General features: G+C 41.4%; 3 protein-coding genes across 3 annotated transcripts in view; 1 reads left to right on the forward strand and 2 right to left on the reverse strand.

Moving 5' to 3' along the window:
• Window positions 1-1,136, reverse strand: part of traf4a (tnf receptor-associated factor 4a) — a 34,258-nt gene extending 33,122 nt beyond the window's left edge. Inside the window, exon 1 of the mRNA XM_071914616.2 lies at window positions 588-1,136. Within this exon, the coding sequence (XP_071770717.1) occupies window positions 588-730 (143 nt within the window). The 5' untranslated portion in view covers window positions 731-1,136. The remainder of the gene's footprint in view (window positions 1-587) is intronic.
• A 2,665-nt stretch (window positions 1,137-3,801) lies between these two features.
• nek8 (NIMA-related kinase 8) lies at window positions 3,802-14,407 on the reverse strand. Its single transcript, XM_071914661.2, has 15 exons — window positions 14,361-14,407; window positions 13,229-13,434; window positions 12,411-12,643; window positions 12,164-12,295; window positions 11,487-11,695; window positions 11,233-11,312; window positions 10,957-11,141; window positions 10,043-10,190; window positions 9,424-9,500; window positions 8,816-8,933; window positions 8,513-8,663; window positions 7,483-7,646; window positions 6,447-6,599; window positions 5,902-6,060; window positions 3,802-3,914 (listed from the first exon to the last, which is right to left on the reverse strand). The coding sequence occupies exons 1-15, from the start codon at window positions 14,405-14,407 to the stop codon at window positions 3,886-3,888; spliced, it is 2,091 nt and encodes a 696-aa protein (XP_071770762.2). The 3' UTR covers window positions 3,802-3,885.
• Window positions 14,408-19,452: 5,045 nt separating this feature from the next.
• Window positions 19,453-24,850, forward strand: tlcd1 (TLC domain containing 1). Its single transcript, XM_071914643.2, has 4 exons — window positions 19,453-20,064; window positions 21,222-21,304; window positions 23,079-23,161; window positions 23,941-24,850. The coding sequence occupies exons 1-4, from the start codon at window positions 19,859-19,861 to the stop codon at window positions 24,343-24,345; spliced, it is 777 nt and encodes a 258-aa protein (XP_071770744.1). The 5' UTR covers window positions 19,453-19,858; the 3' UTR covers window positions 24,346-24,850.
• Window positions 24,851-25,054: the final 204 nt, after the last annotated feature.

The raw sequence follows: 25,054 nt of genomic DNA on the forward strand, positions 1-25,054 counted from the left end.
CAGTTTGAATCCTATGGAGCATAAAACAAAGACAAGATGGGATCTGTGCAGGCTGCCATCCTCTTTGGCATTTACAGCACATCACAAATGTGGTTTTCTAATAGAACAAATGGTTCCTCAATCATGTTTTCATGTTGACAGTGTGAGTCATGAAGTCGGGAATGCAATGCAGTGAACCATTTCATTATGTCAAGAGGACATGAAAGGGCGATGCGAAGAATGGCAGTATAAAAACACACACCAGCTAGAAACTAAAGTGGGAGTTAAATGAAGGCACCGGGCAACACACAAACACACACACACACACACAAGGCCTCACACACTGTTATAGTCACTGTAGTATTGGATAGTAGAATGAAATCGCACCATTGTAAAAACCTGCGAAGGTAAGGTGAGGAGGGCACACCTACACATCCTTTATTTACTGTTGCTCTACCGAAACTAGCCTTCAGTATCGCCTGCAGACCTGTCTCTCTCTCTCTCTCTCTCTCTCTCTCCCTTTCTTAAACACACACACGCATAAACAGACAAGACACACACACACACACACACACACACGCACACACACACACACACACACACCATACCTTAGAAATTCTTGCAGACAGGTGTCACAGAACCGGTGTCCACAGGTAGACACTTGGACGGGCTCCCGCATCGCCTTGCTGCATAGCGGACACTGGAACCGTCTCTTTGGCTTCTCCAGAAACTTGTAATCAAACCCGGGCATTGCTGCAGGATTTCTCGCCAAACCGGGCCTTCTCTTCGCTGCAGGTTTACAGGTAAAAAAAAAATAAAAAATAATAATAATGCTTCTTTGTGTCCCGTCCCCCCCCTCTTCCCTACCCTTCCCCCGGTGCTATTTGGTATTCTGCACGGCCCGTCTACGCCGATGCGAGGTTCATGTCCCTTTCGCCACCGACCGATCCGACGGATATTGACCGATTCCAGTTGTCTTCCAGTCTTTTCCTGCAACCGGGCGACTGATATGGCAACCAAAAAGACAAAGCCGCGACAGTCCTCAAACGTTGCCGCCGCAATTTCAGATTTCGCCTGACAGCCCCTCTACAGGTCTACAATACAGGGTTATTTCTCCTCGCAGTGTGTGTGTGTCTCTGCGTGTGTGTGTGTGTGTGTGTGTGTGTCTTCCCTCTGTAGATGCAGTACTGACAGATTGAACACAATACACATCCCTCTATCTGTTTAGGTGGACGGAGTCCCGCCCACTGCTCCTCGCAGGAGGAGTCAAGAAGCTACAGTCTGTGTTCACACCATTTTATCCCCCTGATCTCCTTTATGGATCTATAATGGGGCATTTGTCCGGCTGTGATAGTCCTATAATGAGATGTAAATTAGATAAATTGTTTGTTATTCATGTACAGAGCTAATACACAATGTCAGGTAACCGTGAACCATAGTAAACACACCCAACCTTGTCATTACCTTAGAATTAGGCTACTATATATAAATATATATGTCTAATGCTTAGTAAAAGACACATTAGCAGCCAAGGTTTTGTTTTTAAGGTTTAGGTCAATAATTGCAGAATATAAAACACTGACTAGTTGACGTAATACAGTATATGAATCTATAAATGATGATAGATGCCCTCTGGTGGTAAAGCAGACACAGGGAATCGAGGAATATTTTGTATTTTACTGTATTTCATGTTTTATATACACTATATATACACTATACAATATAAAACCTGGCTACCATTGTGAATAATGCTGATAAAAAAATAAACGAAATAAAAACAAAACAAAACTGGAGATCCCTTATTTGAAAATTTCAATAATGTGCACAGCCACATATTTGGATCAGTTTCCACATACTATATTGCCACTGAATTACATCATCATTACATCATCATAGAGGAAAGCAATGGTAATAGATCCATGTCTTCAGAATAGGTGTACCTGTAGCACATCTTAACTCACATTTTCTTACAATGTTATGCAAAACATTAAAGATGTTTGCGTTTTATATTGTGTTAACATAATGAAACATAATTATAATGTAGTGTACGTATATGCCTATTTGCAGATACAATTTTTCATAACCAGGAATGAGGATTAAGGATCATATTGCAATAATCAGATTATAAAGAACTGGTGCCTCTCATCTGTTACAGTTACTGAAAAAAGTAATCACACTACAAATACTTTTGAAAAATAAGCAACTACTAATTGGATTAATGATGAACAGATTTAAAGGAAAAGGCATTTTGAAAGGTAATGAACAAAAATATAATTTTACATAGATTGAATGATAATGGCTGTAAATGTAATTTAATAATAGCTGTAAATGTAATGATCACAGTAATTAAACTAACTGACATTACTCTAAATTGAAATTATAATGAAATTACAGTACACAACATAAATACATCTGTTTAGGGATTTTGGAGGCTGTGTAATGCAAAAATAATCAGATTATGTCACTAAGTAATCCAGCGCTATAGGTTATTTATTAATTTTAAGCAGGTAATTGGTAATCTGCAACTGATTTAATTTTAAAATCAGGCATGATAATGATTGTAATGAAAAATCATTTTCCGTCTTTTGTACATTGGTCATCCATCAGTAGCTATAGAGCCATTATGTTCTCTATTGGATAGATTCAACATAACATTCAATTCAACAGCACTTAGAATTCATTAATAGAGAGAGATGCAAGAAGAAAGTGGCTTTCAAAACTGGTTTTCTCTGTCTAAACACCTTAACTTCACTTCTTGTTTGGGTGCTATCCAGAGTACAATGATGTCAGTCTTCTCTTCTATCACATCACACTGCACTGACTCATTAAACTAAACACTCACACACGTCCCATGCTTCTTGCTGGTCAAAATTCCATTTAAAATGTCCAGCAACCAGTGGACACCTCTGAAGATCCACTCTAAGTGGTTTTACAACTGTAAAAGCTTTAAGACTCATTAATCCAGAAAAGATCATGGGCAGTGATAATGGCAATGATACAATGTCGATGGAAATATAAAAAATACATTATGCAAAACAAAGTGAAAATGGATTTCAGGATCGTTTTTTTGGCAGCTTCTTTTTTCGCAACAGCCTGAGGTCACCTAGTTTATACAATACATATACAATCTCACTGAAAACATGTCACAAATTTCAGTGAGTTGCATGACATTACTGAATCTTCCAAAGATATACAAAGTCAGTTTAGCAGCAGCAACTGCTCGTCATGCTTAGTTCAGTTTACTGACACTAAACAATGCATCGTTATCTGGCTTGAATACTACTGTTTAGTTACAAATGTATTGGTGGACTAATCCAATAAAACACAACATGACCACTGACAATGTGCTCAAGATTAATCTGTTTGGTTTATTTGACTGATGAGTAACTAAACACTAAAGTGGCATTCAATCTTTTCTTCCGCGTGCATTGTATCATCCCATTCACCACTGGCTTAAGAGAGATCAAACCAGTTTGACTTTCTGCTGGCATTATGTGTTTTATCATGCTAACCCTGTTTGTGAGAGAGGACAAAAGCTCACCGCATGAAAGCTCCCAAATGACTTCCTGCAATCCAGTTGCAGTAATATTACTAGAACATTCCACTAGCTAACCTGCTTGTGAAATACGCTGGCTATGACAGTGAAATGTCTGACCTTTTTAGACTTTCTCCATCATATCATGGCACTATTATTTGAATGAAAGAAAACAAGGTTACGTTCCTAGAAAACTGACTACACAGAGAGGCAGAACAAGTGAAATGCTGCGGCCGCAGCTGCAGTATGAAAGGGAATCTTTCAGCTGCGGCGCGGCGGGGCCTCTGGGAGGAGTTATTCAGAGGAAGCTGTCCTTCACCTTACGCCACCGACAACCGCTGAGTGGGTGTGGATCGCTTTTCAAGAGGAAATCATCTCGGGACGGGTTCCTCGAGCAAAGCTGAAAAAGAAGGGGGGGAAAGGAGAGCAAAGCATCAGCACTTCTTCTCTAGCTGTACAAATTATGGTTGAGGGATAAATCAGTTTGCCAAAAAAATCTGGCCTATATTGATCTTAAAAAGCAGATATCGGCCAATCATGTCGTCCATTACCCATATGACGGAGGTTCCTCCCTGACTACACCTACATGAAAAACAGTCTGAAAAACCTGCAAAGAAATGTTATTGTCTTTGCACATTTTATCTATTCATTTAAGTGTTCAATTATATATTTTTTAGGCCTAATGTATGAACCCTGCCAAGAAGACAAGTCTGGATGAAACCCTGAATACTTGTACATTTTTGGCATGAAAATGGTCAAATTTAAAGATTTTGAATATCAAGACAAAATATTGGCTATTGGCAGCTTCCACCTAAAATACTTGTATCGGCCTTCATAAACCTACACAAATGAAAACAGAAAAACATCATTTGTGTTGTAAGGGGCTGAGAGGAGACACCTGACGCTCACCAGAGACAAAAGGCTGTGGCAGGAGAAACACCCAACACCTAACTATGATTTTGTTGGTTGACCAGTAAGCTGGATAGCAGCCCAGCATAGAGAGACGCACGAAACAAGCAAAAAGGTGGAAGCTCCAAAGGGAACCAAGCTTTTTCATTTCTTTTTTGCTAGATTTCTATTGTGAGTTTTTTCTTACCCCACAGTAAAAACCCTTGGTTATGGTCAGCAGAGAACTGCATCTCTTGCCTTCACATGTTTTATTATTGTACAACCATACAACGACTCCCTGTCCGCTCCTGTTACAGTATATAATCACTTCTATAAGTCAAAGCCAAAGTGTTTTGTGGGTTTAAGTGTAGCTATACAGTATATCTTGATCCTGTAATCCTACACATATACATAAAGACAATACAATCAGCTATCATCTGGACTATTTCAATAAGGTATATTGTGCTTGTCAGTTTTTTGTCTGCATTATACTGTAGGTCCGAAAATCCCTAGTATTGATATTAACCTAAACCTGTAATGGAGGCATTTATGATGTATGCTAATGACCTCTATGAGTGCGGCCACAGTGGCAGTCATGTTGGTTTTCAGGCCCCTGTCACATGGTGTGGGTCATGGGAACATTGGAACAGCAGCCCTGTAGTCTCTACCAAGGATTACCTACATCTCTGTTACTTATTAGATTGTGATGCAATTTAATCTTTTCTAAATCTGCATCTATTTTCAATTTGGAGTGTAGCGGGACGATTTAATCCCACTTTCATTGTTTTTTTGTTCCATCCAGAATCTCTGGCTTTTGCACTGCGGCTGTTGGGAGGGAGAGGTAAAAATTATTGCTGCCTAAATGTCTTCTGTTATTCTCAGTTAGGGATCTATGCCCACGGCATTCGGATCTGTGCGCAGAATACAAACAGACTGAAATCAATATCAGCAATGCACAGAGTAAGATGATATCAAAATTGGGTTACTTGGGCACTCGGATAGAAACGCTCTCACCAAGTAAACAGAGGATGACTGAGAGGAACTGGTTTGTTAATGTCAGTGTGAGTGCGCCCCCAAAATACGAATATCCAAAGAGGGAAACCAGATGGGAGCCACAGTTTTTTAGTGTTATTGCTTGTAAAGAGTAAGGAACAGCAGATTGCCTCAACCCAAGTTAAATAGGTGCTGTGACTAGAAACCCTCAGGCTATGGGAGTACAAAGAGGTAAAGATGGGGCATGGCCGCTTTTCAATAGACTGTGTGAAACAAGGCTTTAGTAATATCTTCATTGTGGGGGGTTAGCTTTCAAACTTACAAATGAGCCCTTTCAGGTCCCCAATTCTACAAGGAAAAACGTGCATCTCTGTCGACGACATGGAGGCGAGCTTGTCTCAAGTTTAGCCTTTCTTTCATCTGGGGATTAGTGAATGCCGTTAGATTTCACCACATCCTAACATTTCACAGTGTTTGTTAACAAAAGGTAATAAGTGAAATATTACGTTTCACCGCCAGCAGAGTGTTGCCATGACAACAAGCCACTGATGTCACTGTGAACGGGTGACTCTCATCGAGCTGCACTGCCTTCGGTATCCCAGAATCCTCCTCTTTTCTTCCGAGGCGGCCACGGGCCCCCTTTCCCCAGGTATACACCTCCCCTTCTGTGGAAAGAGAGAGGAAGGCGCTGGTCACCGCTTCTTCAAATTCACATCGCACCCCCAGGATTCATTAATCCACACAAATCTTTAACTGGCAGCTCTCTCTCCAGGATAATAGCTCTATCTCTAGGTGGCCAAAGCCGAACAAAGCCTTCCCTTAACAAAGAACACCTGCAGGCACGGCTGGCACTGCCTGCTTTCTCCCCATGGGAGGCAATCATTGACACAATCTGACATTTTACTGTTTTACTCTCAGCTATATGACAGAAACACACACATACACACACACACAAACACACACACACACACATCAATCTATTACCTATGTGTTTACCCATGAGGTTAAAAGATTATCTAAAAAAATGATCTAATTGCCCCCTACTACTCACCAGATCCAATAGCTAAGGAGAAGGCATCTCCACAGGCAGCCATGGTGATGCTCTGCAGGCCGGGCACCAGGTACGGCACACGGCTGCTCCGACGGGAGCTGCAGCCCATCTGCCCGTGCTGGTTGCTGCCAAAGGTGAAACACTGACCCCTCTCTGGACAAGCACAACATGGGTGACACAAACCAAGAAAATCTGTGAGCATTTAACAAGCTTCACTTTACAAGGTGCCGCGTGTTGCATTTTTAAACATCAAGATATCATTGTCAAATTAATTGTGAGACTCTTTTTCTGTGACTATGTCCAGTGTGGCTCCAAATTTCTGGTAGCTGTTAGGGAACCACTCCAGCATAATTACTATAATTACAGCAAACAAATGAGACCATGGTTGAGATGACTGGTAGCCCCAATCTCATGCCAGTGGTATTGTTAGTGGTAGTGTTTCTCAAAATTAAGACCACATTTCCCGTTGCTTCCAGTCCCAAAGATGATCTTGCTACTTTTCCCCCTTTCCGCTCCCTGGCGTTGCTCCACAGGTGTTTGTTTTCTCTTTAGCTTTACTGAAGAGAATAAACATGTTGGAAGTGATTTTTTCATTGGTTTTTCACTCATTGCACAATCTGCCACTGCAAGAAACTATAAAAGTTTTAGCTCCGAAAGAGGCCGAGCAACGGCCTCATTCTGTTTTGTGGTGTTAAGTCTCCCTTTGTACCGTAAAGCAATCCAGCCGATTTTCTGTGAAATCCACCCCAGTGGTACACAATGTAAAATGCAAGGTAGTGGCTGCCAATCTTCTTCGTGATGATCTTGTTTGTTTATGGTTTGTTTATGTCTCAAAATTAATGTAGTAATTTACTGATGTTAAAATGCGACACTTTGTTCAATGCTCCTTTAATGAAAGAAAGGCAATATGGCAGACAAACAAGCTTAGAGAAAATAAGTGTTTAGTGCGGGATTTAACGAGGATGCACTCATGCAGCATGCTGTGGGAGTTTTGAAAGGTGGTATGTTCATCCTTTAAGTAAGTGGAATATCTCACCTGTAACAGCGACAGAATGGGCCGTTCCAATGTCAATGTAAACAATCTTCTCCATGTTCAGCGGGGCCGACTGGACCGGGGTGAAAGAATGGACCTCTTCCACCTGATGTGAGGGATTTGGCTCCTCTCCAGCAGTTATCTTATCTAGCCCAAGCTTGTTGAACCTGACGACAACAAATAACAACAAAATCAAGGTACTCAAGGTACTAGAGACTGTTTTTGTTGAAAGAGAATAACAGCATTTATTCCATTCTTTTAAATCAGGCCTTAGAATTAAACTTAATTCTATCGTAAGGCTTGTTTATAATCTTTGGCTCTTTTTTTTTTAATTCTTGTTGCCTTGTCTGTTATTTTGTTCCATTTGCTGTATCGTATCATTGTGGCTGGAACTATTTATTATTATTTTTTTATTTTTTTTATTACTGTTCTAACTTACTCCTTCTGTTTTATTGACCTATGCCATTCTTTATATTGAGGAACAATTTATACTATACGCAGATTTTCTTAAATCTATCATAATATCAAAACTGAGCTGCAACCTTTTTCTCAATACATGTGGGTGAATGTCATGAGTTAGCAGGAAGTAGCTAAACCACAGGTATCTGAGCAATGCTGCCTCCACTCAGAGCTCCAATGAACCCTGTTGTGTTTACTTGTGCTACTCCTACACAACTCTACATCCTGTCCAGAGCCTTTCTGACTGAACAATTAACAATGAAGGAAAAAGCGCTTGTGTCATTTTAAGAGAATGCCGTCTCACAGGATGGGCACCTACAGAGTGAAGCCGCCGCATCTCCTTTAATCTGCCTCCACCCACGTCAATGGAAGGGCAGGACTATGACGTATGTTTCACCATAATGTGATTTGAATAGAAGATCACTTTCACAAAATGTATCCTTTTTGGAACACAGACAGTGTCGACGCCATCTGATTAAATGTTTCACTGGTAATCATTTCCTCATGTCAGCCAGCGACAATTTCACCAACATTAATGAGCGTAGTTTTAGATGGAAAAATCTAGGATATGTACCTGTTGCTTCCACATGCCAGAATGTTACACTGGGTGCTGATAATCATGGAGCAGTCAACTCCACACAGCACCCTCTGGGCCTCAAAGTCCACTGGTACACACACCTGCTGAGGAGAGTTGTGGGAGTCCTGGGTGCCCAGCCCAAGGCGACCTGCCAGACAGAGGAACAGAAAGGACAGAGACCTGACGATCAAGTCGTACGGCAGGATATCTTGCAGGCGCTGCTGTCATAGTGACATAAAAACTAACGCCAACAACAGAATACCGAGGTAGATTGAGATAGAAGATAACTAGCTCATTTACCATTGTCTCCTCTTCCCCAGGAAAATACTTCCCTTTCATTGGTCACAGCAAGTACATGAGAGGCGCCGCAGGACACCTGAACCAACTCATAGCCGAGCAGCGCCTCCACGATCTTGGGCTAGGTGCAAAAACATAGAGAGGGATATCAAGCTTTTCCCCTGTTTCATGATCATCCACAACAACATATTTATCACTGTAATGCTAAAAATCCTGATTTTAAATAACAGATATTTATCTAAAATGATTAGAATGGAGGAAAAATGGGTCATTTTCTTTAATGAACCTCTATATTACAATATCTGTAAGTCATTTCCCATTTCTTGGTTTTGTTGTTTGATTTAGGTAAAAGTGTATTTAATTCACATGAATGTATATTGTTTTGTATTAACAAGGCTGTCTGCCAGCAGTAGGTTTGGTGGACTTTTAAATTGAATGGGATCCAGAAGGTAGTATGACTTTGAATCACATACGATAAATCACAAAGCATTATAAGCAGTGAACAATGGTCTAGATCTTTTATAGCGGAGAAATTACAGAAATGAGCAGGAATTCTAATACATAATATTTCTACAACATTCTAACATTTCCTTTAAATGGTAAACATTTACCTGTGTTACATCGTTGAAATTACCATGTCCCAGACAGCCATTGCTTCCACTTCCAAACGTCATGATAATGCCCCTGTCTGCAAATTGAAAATAAAAAGAAGGGATTAGAGGGACTATTAGTTGATGAGTGTAGGTGTATCCTTATGTGGACCAACAGAATGCTTATAATCCCTAACTAGGGAACACTAATCTGCTTCACCACAGTGACAAGTGATGAAAGAGAAGCAACTGAGCTGAGAGAAAGGTTCTTTAATCCCGTGTTGTCTGGACTGATGACAGCCTCCCGACTTTGACTAACGGTGTACCACAGTTTGAGCTCAAGAAAACTTCCATAGTGCCAGGCAGGCAAGCACAGAGGAGAGGATTACTTTACAAGTGGATACTGATTCATGGTATCTGATCAAAACTCCAGTAAAAGAGGTGATTGCATCCACACTTTCATATTGCAGGTTCAATTCGCATGCTGTCTCAGTGTTTTATGATAGCGATGCGCCGCAGTGTGTGAGGGCAGAAAAGCAGAGAATAAACATTGATTTCCTATAGTGGAACTCCCTGCTAGGCTGACTGGACAAGGATGCCGCCTCTCCGATGGCTATCCAAAGAGAGATGGCCCACCAACCTGTCATGCAGGTGGTAAAGAGATCTCCACAGGACACAGACTTGATCGTGACTCCGGACTGGCCCTCTAGGAAGCGTGAAATGAACTGAGGCTGCATCTGCTCCACCACACCAGGCAGACTGGGCTCACCCGATCCTACTGATGGAGCCTGTGACAGTAAATGATTATGAAGGAAAGGAAGGATTATGAAGGAAATGATTAGGCGGTGGTGAGAAGAGAGATAATTAGTCTTTATGATGCTAACAAAGTAAGAATGCAACACTCTCTCTGGAGAACATGTGTTGATAAAACTAACTGCAAATGTTAAAGGAAAAATTGACCCTTGGACAGTCTTAACACAGATATCATCAATGTGTGATGTTCAGTGCATTTCAGGGGTTATTTTATCATGATACTTTTTTTCCCTTTTTCCCTAAACCAGCCTCATCTACTTCTACTTCAGTCAGTGATTTCCTACATTTCCCAGAATGACTTTCGACAGCCACCGGAGAACGGGCCTGAAATTGTTGCTTTCAATCAAATCTGCTTTCAATCTTTAATATTGGGGCTGACACAACAACCTGACGTTTACTGTTGATGTTTTAGATGGCTGAATGTTGTGCTATCAAACTCCATTGTAGCTGCACTGGAAATATCTTGATGTGATGTCACATCATCTACGTTTGACCAGCTTTCCAAGGACATAAGAAAAATACACCACCAAACAACAAAATGGGCCCAGAAATGCAAGGTACATGGCTAATAACTGTTTTTAACAGTGTTTTAGCATGGACTTTTCCTTTAAAATGCAATACTCAAGGAAATTATGAGATATTATAAGCATATATTATAAGCAGCGATGCAAGTAAGTCACTGACAACATCATCAAACTCTTAACGGCTTCCGCAGAGAAACAAGTACAGGAGCACACCGACCTCCCACGTAATAAGACGGCCTGACTTGGTGACCCCCATCTTCTGAGTGCGGCCCAGGGAAACCTGCAGCACCTCGGTGTTGAGCATGGGCAGACGGAGAGGCATGGAGATGCCACTGCCCCATGTATAGACAGAGGACAGGGGGAGGGTGTGCAGCTTTCCTGTTCCCAAACCTATCGATCCATCTGGTTCAGCACAGGACAAAAAAATGTATTTATAGTGATATGGTTAATTACAGTCAACCTGGTACAGCTGGTTCTTTTATCAAATAATGACCTCGGGATCTGTTGCCAGGTACTCTCCCTCCTGGTCTACCATGAGGACCAGACGGTACAGTGGACAGTGGTTTCTCAATTCTGGAAAAACACAGTGGTAAATGGTCAATGTCAGTGATTTTTTATGGGATGTAGATAAAGAAATAACTTATTGCACATAATACAGAAAATCTTAATCTCAAAATCAATGTCCATATCTTTTAATACGTCATTATCCATGGTCGTTTGACACTAGTCCATGCTTTGAGGCACTACCTGCGCATTTTGACATTGCCTATATCTGTGTAGAGATTAAGCAGGGGCCTGATGCAAATGGGAAGAGCCATTATTTCATTGAGTTGAGGCCGTTTGGACGGGTCCAGGTTGAGCATGTTGAGGATGAGCTGTCGGAGCTCTGGGCTGTATCGGTCTGAAATCGGAGCAAACGTACCGCTCATGATCTTCAGAACTAGGGCGGGTAAATTCTGAAAGATAAAGAGGAAAGGGAGCAAAATTATTAGCAATTCTAAGTACATGCATTTCTCTGTCTTTAGTAATCAGTAGTGAAGGAACATTCGAGTGCTAGCAAAAAGACTTGAATATCTGTGTTAAAATCAACAGCCCCAGCAATTTGCTTCATACTTTAACATGGTTTATTGGGACAATTTGGGATCTTCGAATTCAATATTCTGAGAAATCTTAAGAATTCAGCTCCCATGGGGTTTACAACGAAGCACTGATGGTTGTTAGGATGGTTCATTTGACTGCGTACCCTTTGGTAAAAATCCTCACAGCAATCTTTAATCTATTATGCATTGAGTTAAAACGATAACACTTCAAAGGCTAACATGAAAGGAGGATGAACTGAATCACTATTTCCAGATCAGCGAGGGACCATCAATGAAACGGGAATGACCATTTGAGAGTATTAGCAAAGAAAATGTGTTTCGTACAGCAGCCTCAAAGGCTCTCTTGAGGCTCGCGAGCTCATAGAGCACACAGCCCAGAGCCCAGATGTCACTCTTCTGGTTGTAAGGCTTTCCCTCACACAGCTCCGGGGAGATATAGCATGGGGTCCCAACCACCTGTGGAGAGAGAGAAAGGAGGCATTCATTTGTGCTAGCACTGTTCATGGGGTATTGTTAAGATTCACGATATCAGGATGTGGCCTGAGTGAAATGAAGAGGCAAGTCAGCTCACCGTGTAAGCTTTGCTCTTGCTGACGAGGATTTTGGAGATGCCAAAGTCACCAATTTTCACTATCATCTGGTGCTTGTCAAGAAGAATATTCTGCGTCTTGAGGTCCCTGTGCAAGATGAGTTTGTTGTGCACGTGGTAAAGGGCCAGCAAGATCTGTACGAAGAAGTGAAGGATGGTGTCCTCGTCCAGCAGGGAGTTACAGCGCTTCTGTATGTAATCAGCCAAGGTCCCACCTGCATGAAGCAACCAAGAGAAAAAACGATGAGGTTCATCCCCTTGCAGTATAACATAGAAGCTGCATTTTCACGGTGCAGACAGTTGCCTAATCACCAGGGTGTGAATTATGGGAGGGTCTGGGGGCCTGAGCACCCCTGAATGACCTTTGAACCTCCCTAAAGAAGCAAAAATTGATCTTTAGGGGAGTCTCTTAAATGAAATAAAGGAAACACAGAAAATGATTTTCAATATTTTGATAAAATAATCAAGATAAAAGAAACTAACTTCATATTGTATAACCCAAGCCCGCCCCCACCACCGCTCCGATAGGTTACACAATTTTTCTAAACTCTTGCTGTGTCTGTTTTGACATGTGTGTACACGTCGCATGGTTTGGTGTAATTTGCACACTGCTAATCACACCGTCCCTCAAACACCACCACAGGGACTCACACATGAGGTGTCGCATTAGAGCTACCCGGGCTTGAAGGTATGCAGCCCTATAGCACATAACCCTGGGAAAAGTGATAGCTTGGCACTGCATTAACCATTACATAACGAACAAAAGGGGGCAATGTAATGAGATATTACAGTAAGCTTACCTGGTGCGTACTCCATGGCTATCATGAGGGCCTTGTCTTCCAGGAAGTTCTCATAGTATTCGATGATATTGGGGTGGTTGAGCAGTTTGAGGACCTGACACTCGTTCTGAGCTGCCAGGCGCTCGTCACGTGACATCTGCTCCACCGGGATCTCCTTCAGGATGACAAAGGCCCCGTCGCTCCGCCGCCGGCACAGGTGAACAATCCTGTCAGAGGGTGAGAACATGAAGAAAAAACTAGACCAAGTATCTTTTCTTACATAAGCAGTATAGCAGAACCCTTTGTTGTAGTTTATATTTAGTGATGTCAAGCTTAGTGAGGATTTGTACTGGTTTTGGTATAGGTAGATAAGTATTTAGTATGATTTGAGGAAAAAAATAAACTTGAAAAACTGGAAAGATGAACAGCATAGCATTGGATAGGCTAATCAAGTAAGAAAGAAAGAAAGAAAAAAGCTCTGTCCCACTGTATGCTTGATGTAACCACTGATATGATATTTCTACAGATTTTCTAGCATCTTACTATTTTTCAATAATAACTGCCATCTTTAAAATGGAATCGATTGTATGAAACTGGCTTTAATAAAATAGACTTTTTAGCGGAAAATTGTCATTTGGACAATATCAAAACAATAGCCTACTCAAAACCAACAAAATGAAGTCAAAACACAATGGAAATCAAGTGCAGTGACAACAGAGGTAGTGATGTGAACAGCATCAAACCCCTCCACTCTATCTGTACATCCTGTACCTGTACAATAATACAATAATTAGCAATAAAAATGTCTGTTAAAAAAGTACCGTGTATTGAAGAGAAAAGTAACGGCACACATATCTCAAAAAGCCTGCAATGGCTGTTTCATTATGAGGACCCTGGTTAGTAGCTTTGGCAGTGAAACTAAAACAACATCATGTGCTTTTTATAAACAAAGTTTGTTCGACGCAGTCACTTTTTTAAGCTAGCCTACTTTTGAGGGGCGGTGCATCACTTTGGCTAAATTTTGGAAAGAAGTGCTTTGCGAGCTTTTTACTTTCTATCTTCATCTTGGCAGCACAGTATTTCGTAAGTACACTGTGTGATGAATAATGTGCAGATCACAAAACAACTACGAAGTAAGTAACTCTGGGTTTACCCAAAGGCTCCTCTTCCAACAACTTTGATTTTCTCATACTTCTCCATCGATGCGCCCCAAACGTTCCCGTCGTCTCCAGGCAACCCGTCCCTCCTCCTACGGGAAGCAACTAGGGACAAAAGAGTGGGCTGCAAAACGATCTTGCCCAAACGCAAGGCAATGTGTAAGCAAATAGGGAGAAGATAGCATGTGTCGAAGACTGTCACTAGTGTTACTATCCACGCACAAGTTTGATTTTCAGATACACTTAATCATATAGTTTTCAGTCATAGAGAAAGAGAGAGATGCACTGAAACGTGGGAAACATGAAACGACTATCATAAAGGTCTATGTCTACTCACTAAATGTAAAATGCCAATACTCAAAACTCAGACTGATTATATCTTCAAATAGAAAGAGGGAGGCATCACGAAGCCTGATTGCTATAAGATCAGAGGTAGTGTGATCTAAACAAGACAGAAACAGAGTTGTGTTTCTTGTTTGAATGTCCAAATAATAACATAAGAAAAAAATGATTTCAATAAATTTGAAATTGTGATACCAGCTGTCTCTGCCCTCTCTCATGAACAAAAACTACCCTAGAGGAGGATAAATCTGCTAGGCTTGCTGCTAAAGTTGTATCTGCTCGCCAGATGGTTAGAGAGATGGTTTGAATTGGCAGAGATATTACACTGTGGCATGCTACAGTATTTGATGGTTCACTGCTATGTTGAGTGTTTGCACTATTGAATAGGCTACATAATTTCATGCTTGTAACTAACTGTACGTTTGTACTCTGCATATATACTGAAATATTACAATGATAATACGATTGTTTGGCTTACGGTTGTATCAATACAATGCTACTAAAAACACTGTATTTACTCTATGAGTTCACACTGAATGCTGTGACAACACCTAACTTTCTCTGATCATACCTATAAAGCCAACTTGAACTAAAATGAATTGAGAGAGAGAGAGAGAGAGAGAGAGAGAGGTACTTATTTTAATTATTTTTATTCAACTGTACAATGCTGCACTGTCTAGCATTCATGCCAATAAAACAGATTAATTGAAATTGAATTGGAAAAACAGAGATAGATCGAGACAGAGAGAGAGAGAGAGATAGAGGTAGACTTGTGTCTAGACGCCTGGCGATTATGAAGCGCCTTCCTCTGGTCTGAGATAAGCAGGAAGAGGTCTGCGTGAGTACTGTTTCCCCTCTCTGCCACGATGGGGATAATAAATGCTTTGTGCTCTGACAAAGCCTGGTCTGTGTTGTGCTGAAGCAGCTACACTATTATCCTCAATCTGAAATAATGATATATCACCACAAACAGTTAACGCCATGTAATTGAACTAATACCCTTTCTCTACAATTTGCAGTATCTTGTTGAAGATAGGTGGGGAGGAATATAAGATAGTGAGACAGGCAGAGAGATGGTATGCTTTTTTCTCAGGGGTATACTGTCTCAAAAGAGGAGGACCTTAATGAACCTCACGTGTGCGCTATATGTCGCACTCCTCAGACCAGCTTGGTGACATATTTGGCCTCGTTCTGTTGTCTTTTCGATCTGTCTGTGGGTGCAACAGTCAGTGTCCAGGAATGCAGGTCGCATAGGGAAACTGTTGATAAACCCTCGCTATGCACCTGTAAGCGAGAAGTGCCCAAGCAGCACTATTGGCCATAAATCTCCAAGAGACATTTCACATCTAAAAGGAAGCTGTGGGTGGACGTCTCCTGTCACAATGTTGTTTTCACCTCTCTTTCTATCTCTTGTCTTTCCACCTGATTGTCAAAAAAGAAGAGAAATCTGATTAGTAAATACCTTCTTCCCAATGAGGTTGGGTCAGTGACAGAGTGTAGTTTATCAGCAGCATTGTTGATACAGTACTCTTTGTTGTATGGTGGTGTGAGCAGTGGTGGAAAGAGTACTAGAATGGCCTACTCAAGTAGAAGTATTGTTACTTTGGTGATATTTTACATAAGTAGAAGTAAAAGTACTGGTGTAAACATCTACTTAAGTAAAAGTCAAAAGTAGCTCATTTTTCAGAGTGAAAGTTACAGAGTTACGCTTTAGAGAACGATGTTAGATGTGATCTTATCATGCAACTCCAAAAATTGTTCAAACTAGGCTCTTTTAATTGGAAAATTTGGAAATTACAAAAAAAGTACACAAACAAAGTAAAGCCAGATTACTCTTCTCTTCGCTGACTGACTTCTGTTCACTGTGAATGGCTCCACAACTGCCCAATTTATGACTATCCAGTTTCTGTTGCTTACAGTAACGATTGCAGTAACTGGAGTAAGTGTGATTAGTTACTTTCACCCTTAGGTGTGAGCCTGTTGACAAAGACAATACATGGCACATACAGTGTGTTTAAGTTTAGCACCAAACCTGTTTCTGTCGGTGGTGTCACTGGTGTGTGTGTGTACAGCTATTGTGTGAATATGAGGTGAGTTTCTGTTGGTTTCTGACAGACTGCTAGGCTGCTTCTTTTATCAGCATGTCAGTAACTTCATCACTCATAGCCAATTTCTATCTATCTATCTATCTATCTATCTATCTATTTATCTGTCTATCTGTCTATCTATCTATCTGTCTATCTGTCTATCTATCTATCTGTCTATCTGTCTATCCACAAAGCAATGCAGCCTTGTTACTGCCAGGGAATTAAATTAAATCTTCCCCTTCCCCCGACAAAGACAGACCTATTTCTGTTCGGCTATTTACAATGCACTGGCTGGAAATCAATTAACCCCTAGATTTTCCCTCTATTGCCTGTTCAAAGTCTCCACAGTAGCCTTTTCTCAACAGCCCTCGGGGGGAAAAGGGAAAATCACCCTGTGATCAATACGGTTCACGAGTGTTGAGCCAGGCACAAAGATTCCTGTGTCACACACATCACATGCTATTGGGACACCTAGTTGTGGACACAATAGAGTGTCTTTCCTATAATGCGGAGCCACAGCATCTATAAAGCCCTTCTTATGGCCCTGTGCGCCTCCTCTCAAATGTCGAAAACAGAAATCCTTATCTTAGCTGTTAGGAATTCAAGTTTGCAAATGTTCTGATGTCCGTGTCACTTCCCATCCCACAGCTTCGGGGGTGGATGTTGTGCTGGAGGTGGACAGACTGCACCGGTAGGTTTCGATGATGAAACCGATGAGAGATCCTTCGGTTCTCAGCCTCTCACAAACTATGACAAAAGAACCTCGGTCAGGCAGCCGGGAAACACAAGCCCTGGCATTAAGTTACATTTCCCTCTGTAATTGCAAGGTGTTTTGTTACGGAGAGCTCCCTGTACTCATTGGATATACGCTCATTATAAGTTTCATCTTTCATCTTGTGAGTTTCATCCTCAGTAGCAACAGGAAAAAGGAGCATTAGGTCTATTGACTGGGCCTGAAACGGTGCACTGTGGTCTGTATATTACATAGCAAAGGCCTAAACTACTTCAAATGGCACATTATTGATACCACACAGTCTCTCTCTCTCTCTCTCTCTCTCTCTCTCTCTCTCTCTCTCTCTCTCTCTCTCTTTCTCTCTCTCTGTCTCTCTCTCTCTCTCTCTCTCTCTCTCTCTCTTTCTCTCTCTCACACACACACACTAACATATATGCACTTGGTGGATGTCAATTTGAATAATTAATCAGAATCAACAAAATTAAAATGAACATAGAGTTTCATAACTGGATTGTTATTGTTTTGGAGTCATGTTACAGAAGGCATTGCAACTTTATCCATCACAGGGAATTTTCCAGCACATGTCAATAATCACTGTCTCACAGAGATGGGCCTTCCTGTTTGCATTAAGTGCCCCCAAGTGGTTTAATGATGAACTGTGAGCTACTGAGCTGAAAAACAAAACCTCTATCTGATGAGAGCTGCTTGCTCTTCACATAAGGTTTTGCTGTCATCTGGTGGTGTGTTTTTATATTGTAAGCTGTGTCTTGTGTGTGTATTTCTGACACTAGGGGGCAGATTTATGTCTTCATGTATTCATGTCTAACATTTAAGCCAGGATTCACTTCCACAAGCCATGACTGCAAAGTATAAAAGCATATATGTTTTTAACTATGATGAGCATTCCCAGTCAGACATGGTGACTGGATGGTGGATGTTGCCAAATCATACAGTATTACATTTAGTAAAAAAAAAAATATATATATATATATATATACTGGAAGTATTATAAACGTAAACAATTATAAAGAAATTAATGAAGTAATTGAGGTAGAGTGGAACTACATTGAGGCAAGCCAAGTAAGTATAACATAGCAAAGGCATTATCAGCATCACAATGTTCGTAATGTTTATGTAAGAAAATGTCATGTAAGCATTTGCAAGTTTATACGACACAATAACTGAACCTATGTCCTTTTGAATGAGAACACCCACATCTTTTGATCTGCAGTCAGTTTGTGTGTGTGTTTACATTTCACACACACACACACACACACACACACACGCATACACACACAACTGTGCTTGGCAACAGTTAGCAATGAAGGCCATGCAGGTGGTAATGTGTGCATGTGTGCAGGGTCTTAGCTGTTGCCAAGATGATTTCTCTCCCTCCTCACTTCCCTTTCCCCCTTCCCCCCTGGGCTGGAGGGGCCAGCTGTGGGGAATGAGAGCTGCGCTGTGTTTATGGAAAGAGTTATGGATTGGTAGTTTCTTCTCTCCAAGGAAGAGGGCGTCGGTGGCAGAGTTTCTGTTTAACATTAGTTTTGATCTCTATTTAGCAGGACTTGCTGCTGTCACCACCAGCATTTTGTTCACAAAGAAATGCAACTTTGCAAAATTCTGAATGTTTTGAACACAGCAGCTACATACTATTCATCATGAACTTCTCTTTTTTTTCTCACGCATAACAATAGGGCTTCACTCAAGAAATGAACACTATCTTATTCGATATAGGTACTCTGACCCTCAGATTTTAGCAGCTGTTTGTGATTTGTTTTCTTGAGTAAGATGAGACCGTCGTTGCCCCTCCTTGTTTTTTGGTGGATTTCTTAAGGCAGGCCACCACCCACACCGCTCCCTCTCCACCACTCCCCCTTCACTCTGCTGCTCACACACACACACACACACACACACACAGTCAGGCAGGCTGAGCAGCAACACACTGGAAGCAAGGGGGCAGGGGGAAGACAAACACAGTCACACTGGAATGAGCTGTTACAGGGATCAACCACGAGCCTTCCTATTCAGGCTCAGGAAGTTGAAAACGTGAGGAAAAGCTGCATCTGTTGGAGAGCAGTTGAGAGGAAGGAAGGAGCTGTAAAACCGCAGGGGAACAGACCTTCTCCTGCATACCTCTCTTCACACACACCCCTGGATCTGCCTGGAGGAGAACACTCCCATCGCACATCGCACGCCAGCAGGCCGTGGAAAAAACAACAAAAAGAGACGTGGATAGAGAATAACTCAAACAGGGGAAAAGAAGAAGGAGGGAAAGAGGGACAGAAAACAAGAGCAAGCGCAGAAGAGAAAAAAGAGGGGGGAGGAGAGGATGGAGGCCCTGCTTCCTGTGTTGCGGAGTCACCCGGGACCTTCAGTTCTGGTGTGCTCTCTGCTTTTCAGGGTGGCCCACCGGCTGCTGCAAAACCTGCCCGTGCCCAAGGTGGTGCAGCAGGATGACTTCCGCGCCTGGAAGTGGAGGAACCTCTCCGTCTCCCTGGTTCACTCCCTGCTCACTGGGACGTGGGCCTTGACCTGGTAAGTCTCCACACTGGGACACCATTGTTCATTCACTGTGGATCCACATGATGTGTTGTGCAGGGGCGTGTGGAGCAGTGACAGTCTGTGGCAGCAAGAGAAGAAGAGCGTGTTCGGGCAGGGCGAGGGATGGGGGGAGACAATGGCATTTTTTAAGTGGGGAGGGAAAATACCACTGTATGGCCCACACAAAGCTCTTCTCAGAATTTACTTGTTGAGTGCTTTGCAATGTTGTTTTGTGATTTATTTAGACGCCGAAAGAAAAAAAAAATCTATCAGTTGTGGTTAAATCCCACTTTCAAACGGCAATCTCTGTTAGTCAAACAAGAATCTGGAAAGATTAACAGGAAAAACCTGCTGGCTAGACGACTGTTGTGAAAGTATCATGAGAAACAATTTTTACGGGGCGGAGACAACACTGCTGACTCATCTTTCAAGTTTAAGGACAGAGAAATAAAGTTAAACTTGACCTGGCAGTGAAACATTATTTTTGTAGCCTTAGTTGAAGTGTTACTTTTCAGATTCTTACTGCACTTACTTAACTATTTTAGGCTGTACTATGTGATAACATGTATGAGCAATGATTGAAAACTGGTGGTGAGGGTTAGGGTTAGAGTTAGATTCAAAAAGAGGTTGTTTTGCTTCCATGCTTCCATAATCACTAAGGTGTAGTAACAAGGCAACATGTGAAATAGTTAGTATGCTTCTTTCCATGTCATAAAACATAAAAGCACTAGGTTATTTATTAACATTCATTCATTCATGGCATATTTATACAGGGAGGGGACACACAGAGTAAGGCGTGTCCTTTTTACCAGACAACAATAAAAAGTGACATGTAACATCAATTAATCAATAGTATAGCAATAGTATATGCTAGTAATACAAGTAGTAGATAGTATATAAACTAGATATACTTAGTAGATAAATATTGCAATGAATAAAATACAAAAATACTAATAAAACAAAATAGTAAAAGATTAATGGCTCTAGTCCTACTACAAGGATAGACATCTATTGGTAAAGGGTTTAAAAATCCATAATACCTGATATTAATGTCTCTGCTTAGTCAGGCTTTTCTCTCCAGGAGTGAGCCCATGTATGTCTGAGTGAGGGGAATACAGACTCCTCTATCGATAACATGTGTCCCTCTCCAGTGTGTTGGTTTGGCCGGAGACGCTGCGCAACATCCACTCTTACTACACCCCTCTGTCCTACCTGCTCGTCTGCGTCTCATCAGGTCAGTGAACGCACCGTGACAAAGAATGACACTCCAGGGAAACAACTGAAACAACTGCATTGTAGTATGATAAGTTTTGATATCTACAGTAAGATGCTAATGTGAATTTGTAAATGCAACGTTTTGTTTTGGCACATACAGAAGACTTTTTCCATTGTTGAACATTGCTATTAAAGACACCAAGCTTGTTGAAGGCAAGTAAAGCCTTATGAGTGGATAGTGTGCATGCACAGTCTGCAATCTGATGGAAAAAAAGCCTTGATCCGAGAGTTTCGTGCACAATAGGGAAATGCGGATGACGACATTGTTATCCATCCTTTAATAGAGCAGAAAATCTCTATAGAGAAACACTGCCACCTTCCAGTCGCTGCTTTCCAGAGACAACAGACCCGCCCATCTCACCTGATCCACAGAATAGGGGAATGGGCGGCACTTCCAAATCACCATGGGCACCACAGCTAATCCTCTAAAGACTCGGTGGTCTGGTCTGGCTCCTGGGCTAGCTGTAGGTGTCAGGTGTTACTGAGCCTTGCATGCATCTGTGTGTAACCATGAAGACACAAATCTGTGGAGATCTACCCTAACAACCACAAACAACTGTTAGTTCCACTGAGGCAAACCACACCAGATACTGGAGGTCATGCTGTTTAACATAGTGACTGGTTATCTGTCTAGCTATTCACAGCATGCCAGCCATTCAGAGACACAAAAGGACTCTTAGTCACTTGAATACCTCCAGCTTAATGAGGCCTACGCAGTATGCTAACCATGGTTATATTGTGAACTGTTTGGTTGGCATCTTCTAAAAATAATATGAGGAGAGGCATTTAACCCCACTCTCACTGGCCGGTGAGATCAGTGCCATAACTGCTGTCTGCTGATGGCTCTTGTCAAAAGTGTTACAAGTGAGACAGGGCAAAGGTTTAGATTCATTGCAACCTTATACACTGCTTTTGAAGAGTGAGCTCAGTGAAGCATCATTGATGCCTCAGCAAAGTTGATGCCAACAGTTCAAGGTCTCCAGCTACATGCTGTGAGTTGTCAGTGGTCGTGTGATTCAGTAAGTAGCATAAACAAAAGAAGCGGTAACACTTTATTTGGATAATCCAATGTTGATACTCAACTATCAGGTGACAAAAAGCAGATGTTCAACAAAGCCTTGATTCATGTACTCTTTTGACACGGTAGTTTTCATGTGAACAAGCAACATTTCCCATGTGAAAATGTGAATGTTATGTTTTCACAAGTGAAACAATATTGTCATATGTAAGAGCAGGTGAAAACGGGAAAAAATGTCAACATGTGGAACAAAAGTTTTCTTAAGTAAAAAGTGTGACATGTGATGTCAGTGTGACTAAAAAAAAAATGTCACATATGAGAACCAACGTGTGTGTGTGAATTCACATGTGGGTTTTCACATCCTCATCATATTTTTTTGTAATGGAAGTGTCATTTGCTAGTTTGTTGCGTCTCTACAGACAATGTAACCATAACCCTGACCTTAACCTAACATTAACAAGATTAAACAAGACTAAACAAGATTAACCCAGACATTGAATATCTACTTTTCACACTGTTGTATCACCTGAAACTCAGTAGACTTTTTAGTGACACGTTATAGTCACTTGATAGTGTCTTGTGTAGCAGCATTGGACTAAGCAAATAACTTGTGACCAAAGAAGCTTATCAAATTTGACTACTGGTCTGAGCTGATCAACTGTCACCCTACAGCACACATGCCAGTATGTTAATTTATTTGTATCTGTCCTCACAGGATACTTTGTGCAAGATGCAGGTGACATTATCCTGACTGGACATGCAAAAGGATCATGGGAATTCTTGCTCCATCACGCACTGGTATGACAGCCTGCCTGTGGCCATGTTTTCATCTCAGTTGTATCATGGTTGCATTCCTGGTTCGGATAACCTATCACAGCGAGTATGTTAAGCTCAGCCACTTAACACTTGAACTACATAAAGCCTGTGGAGGAAAGTTACTGTCAAGGTGATCTGCGCTAGTAGACTGCTTCATGGGCTTGAATGAAATGTGTGTGTGTGTATGTGTGTGTGTGTGTGTGTGTGTGTGTGTGTGTAAAAGACAGCGAGAAAAAGAGATAAGGAGAGAGAGACAGAGAAAGAGGTTTTATCTGGGGGAAAAAAAAATACTATAAAGCTCGCCTCAAAGTTTGCTTCTAAATGTCACCAAATACAGGACAAAATGTAAATATTGAGAAAAAAATATGTAAATTTTGTCTTGTTTTAGAAATGTTGCCCCACCCCCATCCCTCCCAATGTCCTGTATTGTTATACAGACTTGAATTGTTTAATTGTTTTTATATGCTACTATGCTCTTATACGCTGTTGTTGATATTTGTAGAATACTGTTTAATTGTTTATCTAGTATCCATTATCTGTGAATGACATTATTTGACTTTATCCTTTATCCTAAATAATTGAATTTACTGAAGTAAATCTTTGAGAATGCATGGCAAGATCTACAGTACAGTGACTAATGCCGTCAATATGTCATTTGTAAAGCTTTGTTCACCTGCGTAATCACCTGTCTGACAGCTCTGTTAACCCACTCATATCTCTCTATCTCTCTCTCTATCTCTCTCTCTGTATCTCCTCCTCAGGTGATCTGGTGTTTCCTGTATGCCCTCTACACCCAGCTGTATGTAGCCGGCGCTGTAATAGCTCTCTTTGTGGAGGTGAACAGTGTCACCCTGCACCTGAGGCTGATGCTAAAGCTGGCAGGCGCTCAGTCTTCTCCGATGTACCGGATCAACAAGCTGCTCAACCTCTTCACCTACATCATGTTCCGCCTGAGCGCCCAGTTCTACCTCACCTGGTACATCTTTCACAATTACTCCTGGCTGGACCACGGCGCTTATTTTCTTACCACCATGATGGTGATGAATATTATGATCCTGATTTATTTCTACCGCCTGCTGCGCGCTGACTTCCTCCCCCGGAAAAAGAGCTACGTGGGCCAGAATGGGACGCACAATAACAACTCCAAAAAGTTTCTCAGTGATTGATTGTGACTGGACAATGAACCACTGTATATATATTCTATGGAAGTTTTTACCTTTTGTTCTTTCAAACCATTACTGACACCATTCCTCATGCCAACAAGTTCCCTTGTTGCACTGTGTCACACTGCCAAAGATCAAAACCCCCTGGTTCACAACAACTGATGATGGAACAAGGTGCAGCCTTGTTCAGATGCTGCGTTTCAGAGATGTCGGAAAGTCGGAAATTCCAACTTCATACAAGGAAAAATGCAATGAAACGGTCCTCAAGTCGGACTTCCAAGTAGGAAACTCAGGCAAGATTTCTCAATGCTGAGTTTTCCCAAGATGCAGTTATCTGACATCACATCCACATCCATCGAATCCTCAAAATACACTTAAGATTTTCAGCATCACATGACCTTAAATCCATCAAAACCTGTGTGATAAATACTTAAACTTTGACTTAAAATTTGAAATGTAAAGTTGCATTTACAGTTGCTAACATTCTTTGCTAACAAAACATATATCATCGACATAACATTAACTTTTGCATAGGGAACAGTATTTTCTATAGGGAAAATTCAATCCATTGTTCTCTCCTGGTCGTAAGTACCACCTAACAGCTGTGAATTTCCGACTTCCGACTTTAAAGTGAACGCAGCAAGAGACAGAGACATGTCCTCTCTCTGTATGATGCCCACTGTGGCTGAAGAGAAACTGGACTGAGACTTTA

The sequence above is a fragment of the Centroberyx gerrardi genome, chromosome 6, assembly GCF_048128805.1.
Source record: "Centroberyx gerrardi isolate f3 chromosome 6, fCenGer3.hap1.cur.20231027, whole genome shotgun sequence".
Lineage (NCBI taxonomy): Eukaryota > Metazoa > Chordata > Actinopteri > Beryciformes > Berycidae > Centroberyx > Centroberyx gerrardi.

Bases quoted from the DNA above. Each gene is read 5' to 3' on its own strand.
- nek8 (XM_071914661.2), bottom strand. From the start codon at position 14,407: ATGGAGAAGTATGAGAAAATCAAAGTTGTTGGAAGAGGAGCCTTTGG. The intron at 11,142-11,232 runs GTCATTATTTGA...GTGCTGAACCAG, and splicing joins ACCTGGCAACAGATCCCGAG to ATGGATCGATAGGTTTGGGA. The intron at 8,664-8,815 runs GTAAATGAGCTA...TCTGTCTGGCAG, and splicing joins CTGGGGAAGAGGAGACAATG to GTCGCCTTGGGCTGGGCACC.
- tlcd1 (XM_071914643.2), top strand. From the start codon at position 19,859: ATGGAGGCCCTGCTTCCTGTGTTGCGGAGTCACCCGGGACCTTCAGTT. The intron at 21,305-23,078 runs GTCAGTGAACGC...CTGTCCTCACAG, and splicing joins GCTCGTCTGCGTCTCATCAG to GATACTTTGTGCAAGATGCA. The intron at 23,162-23,940 runs GTATGACAGCCT...TCTCCTCCTCAG, and splicing joins TCTTGCTCCATCACGCACTG to GTGATCTGGTGTTTCCTGTA.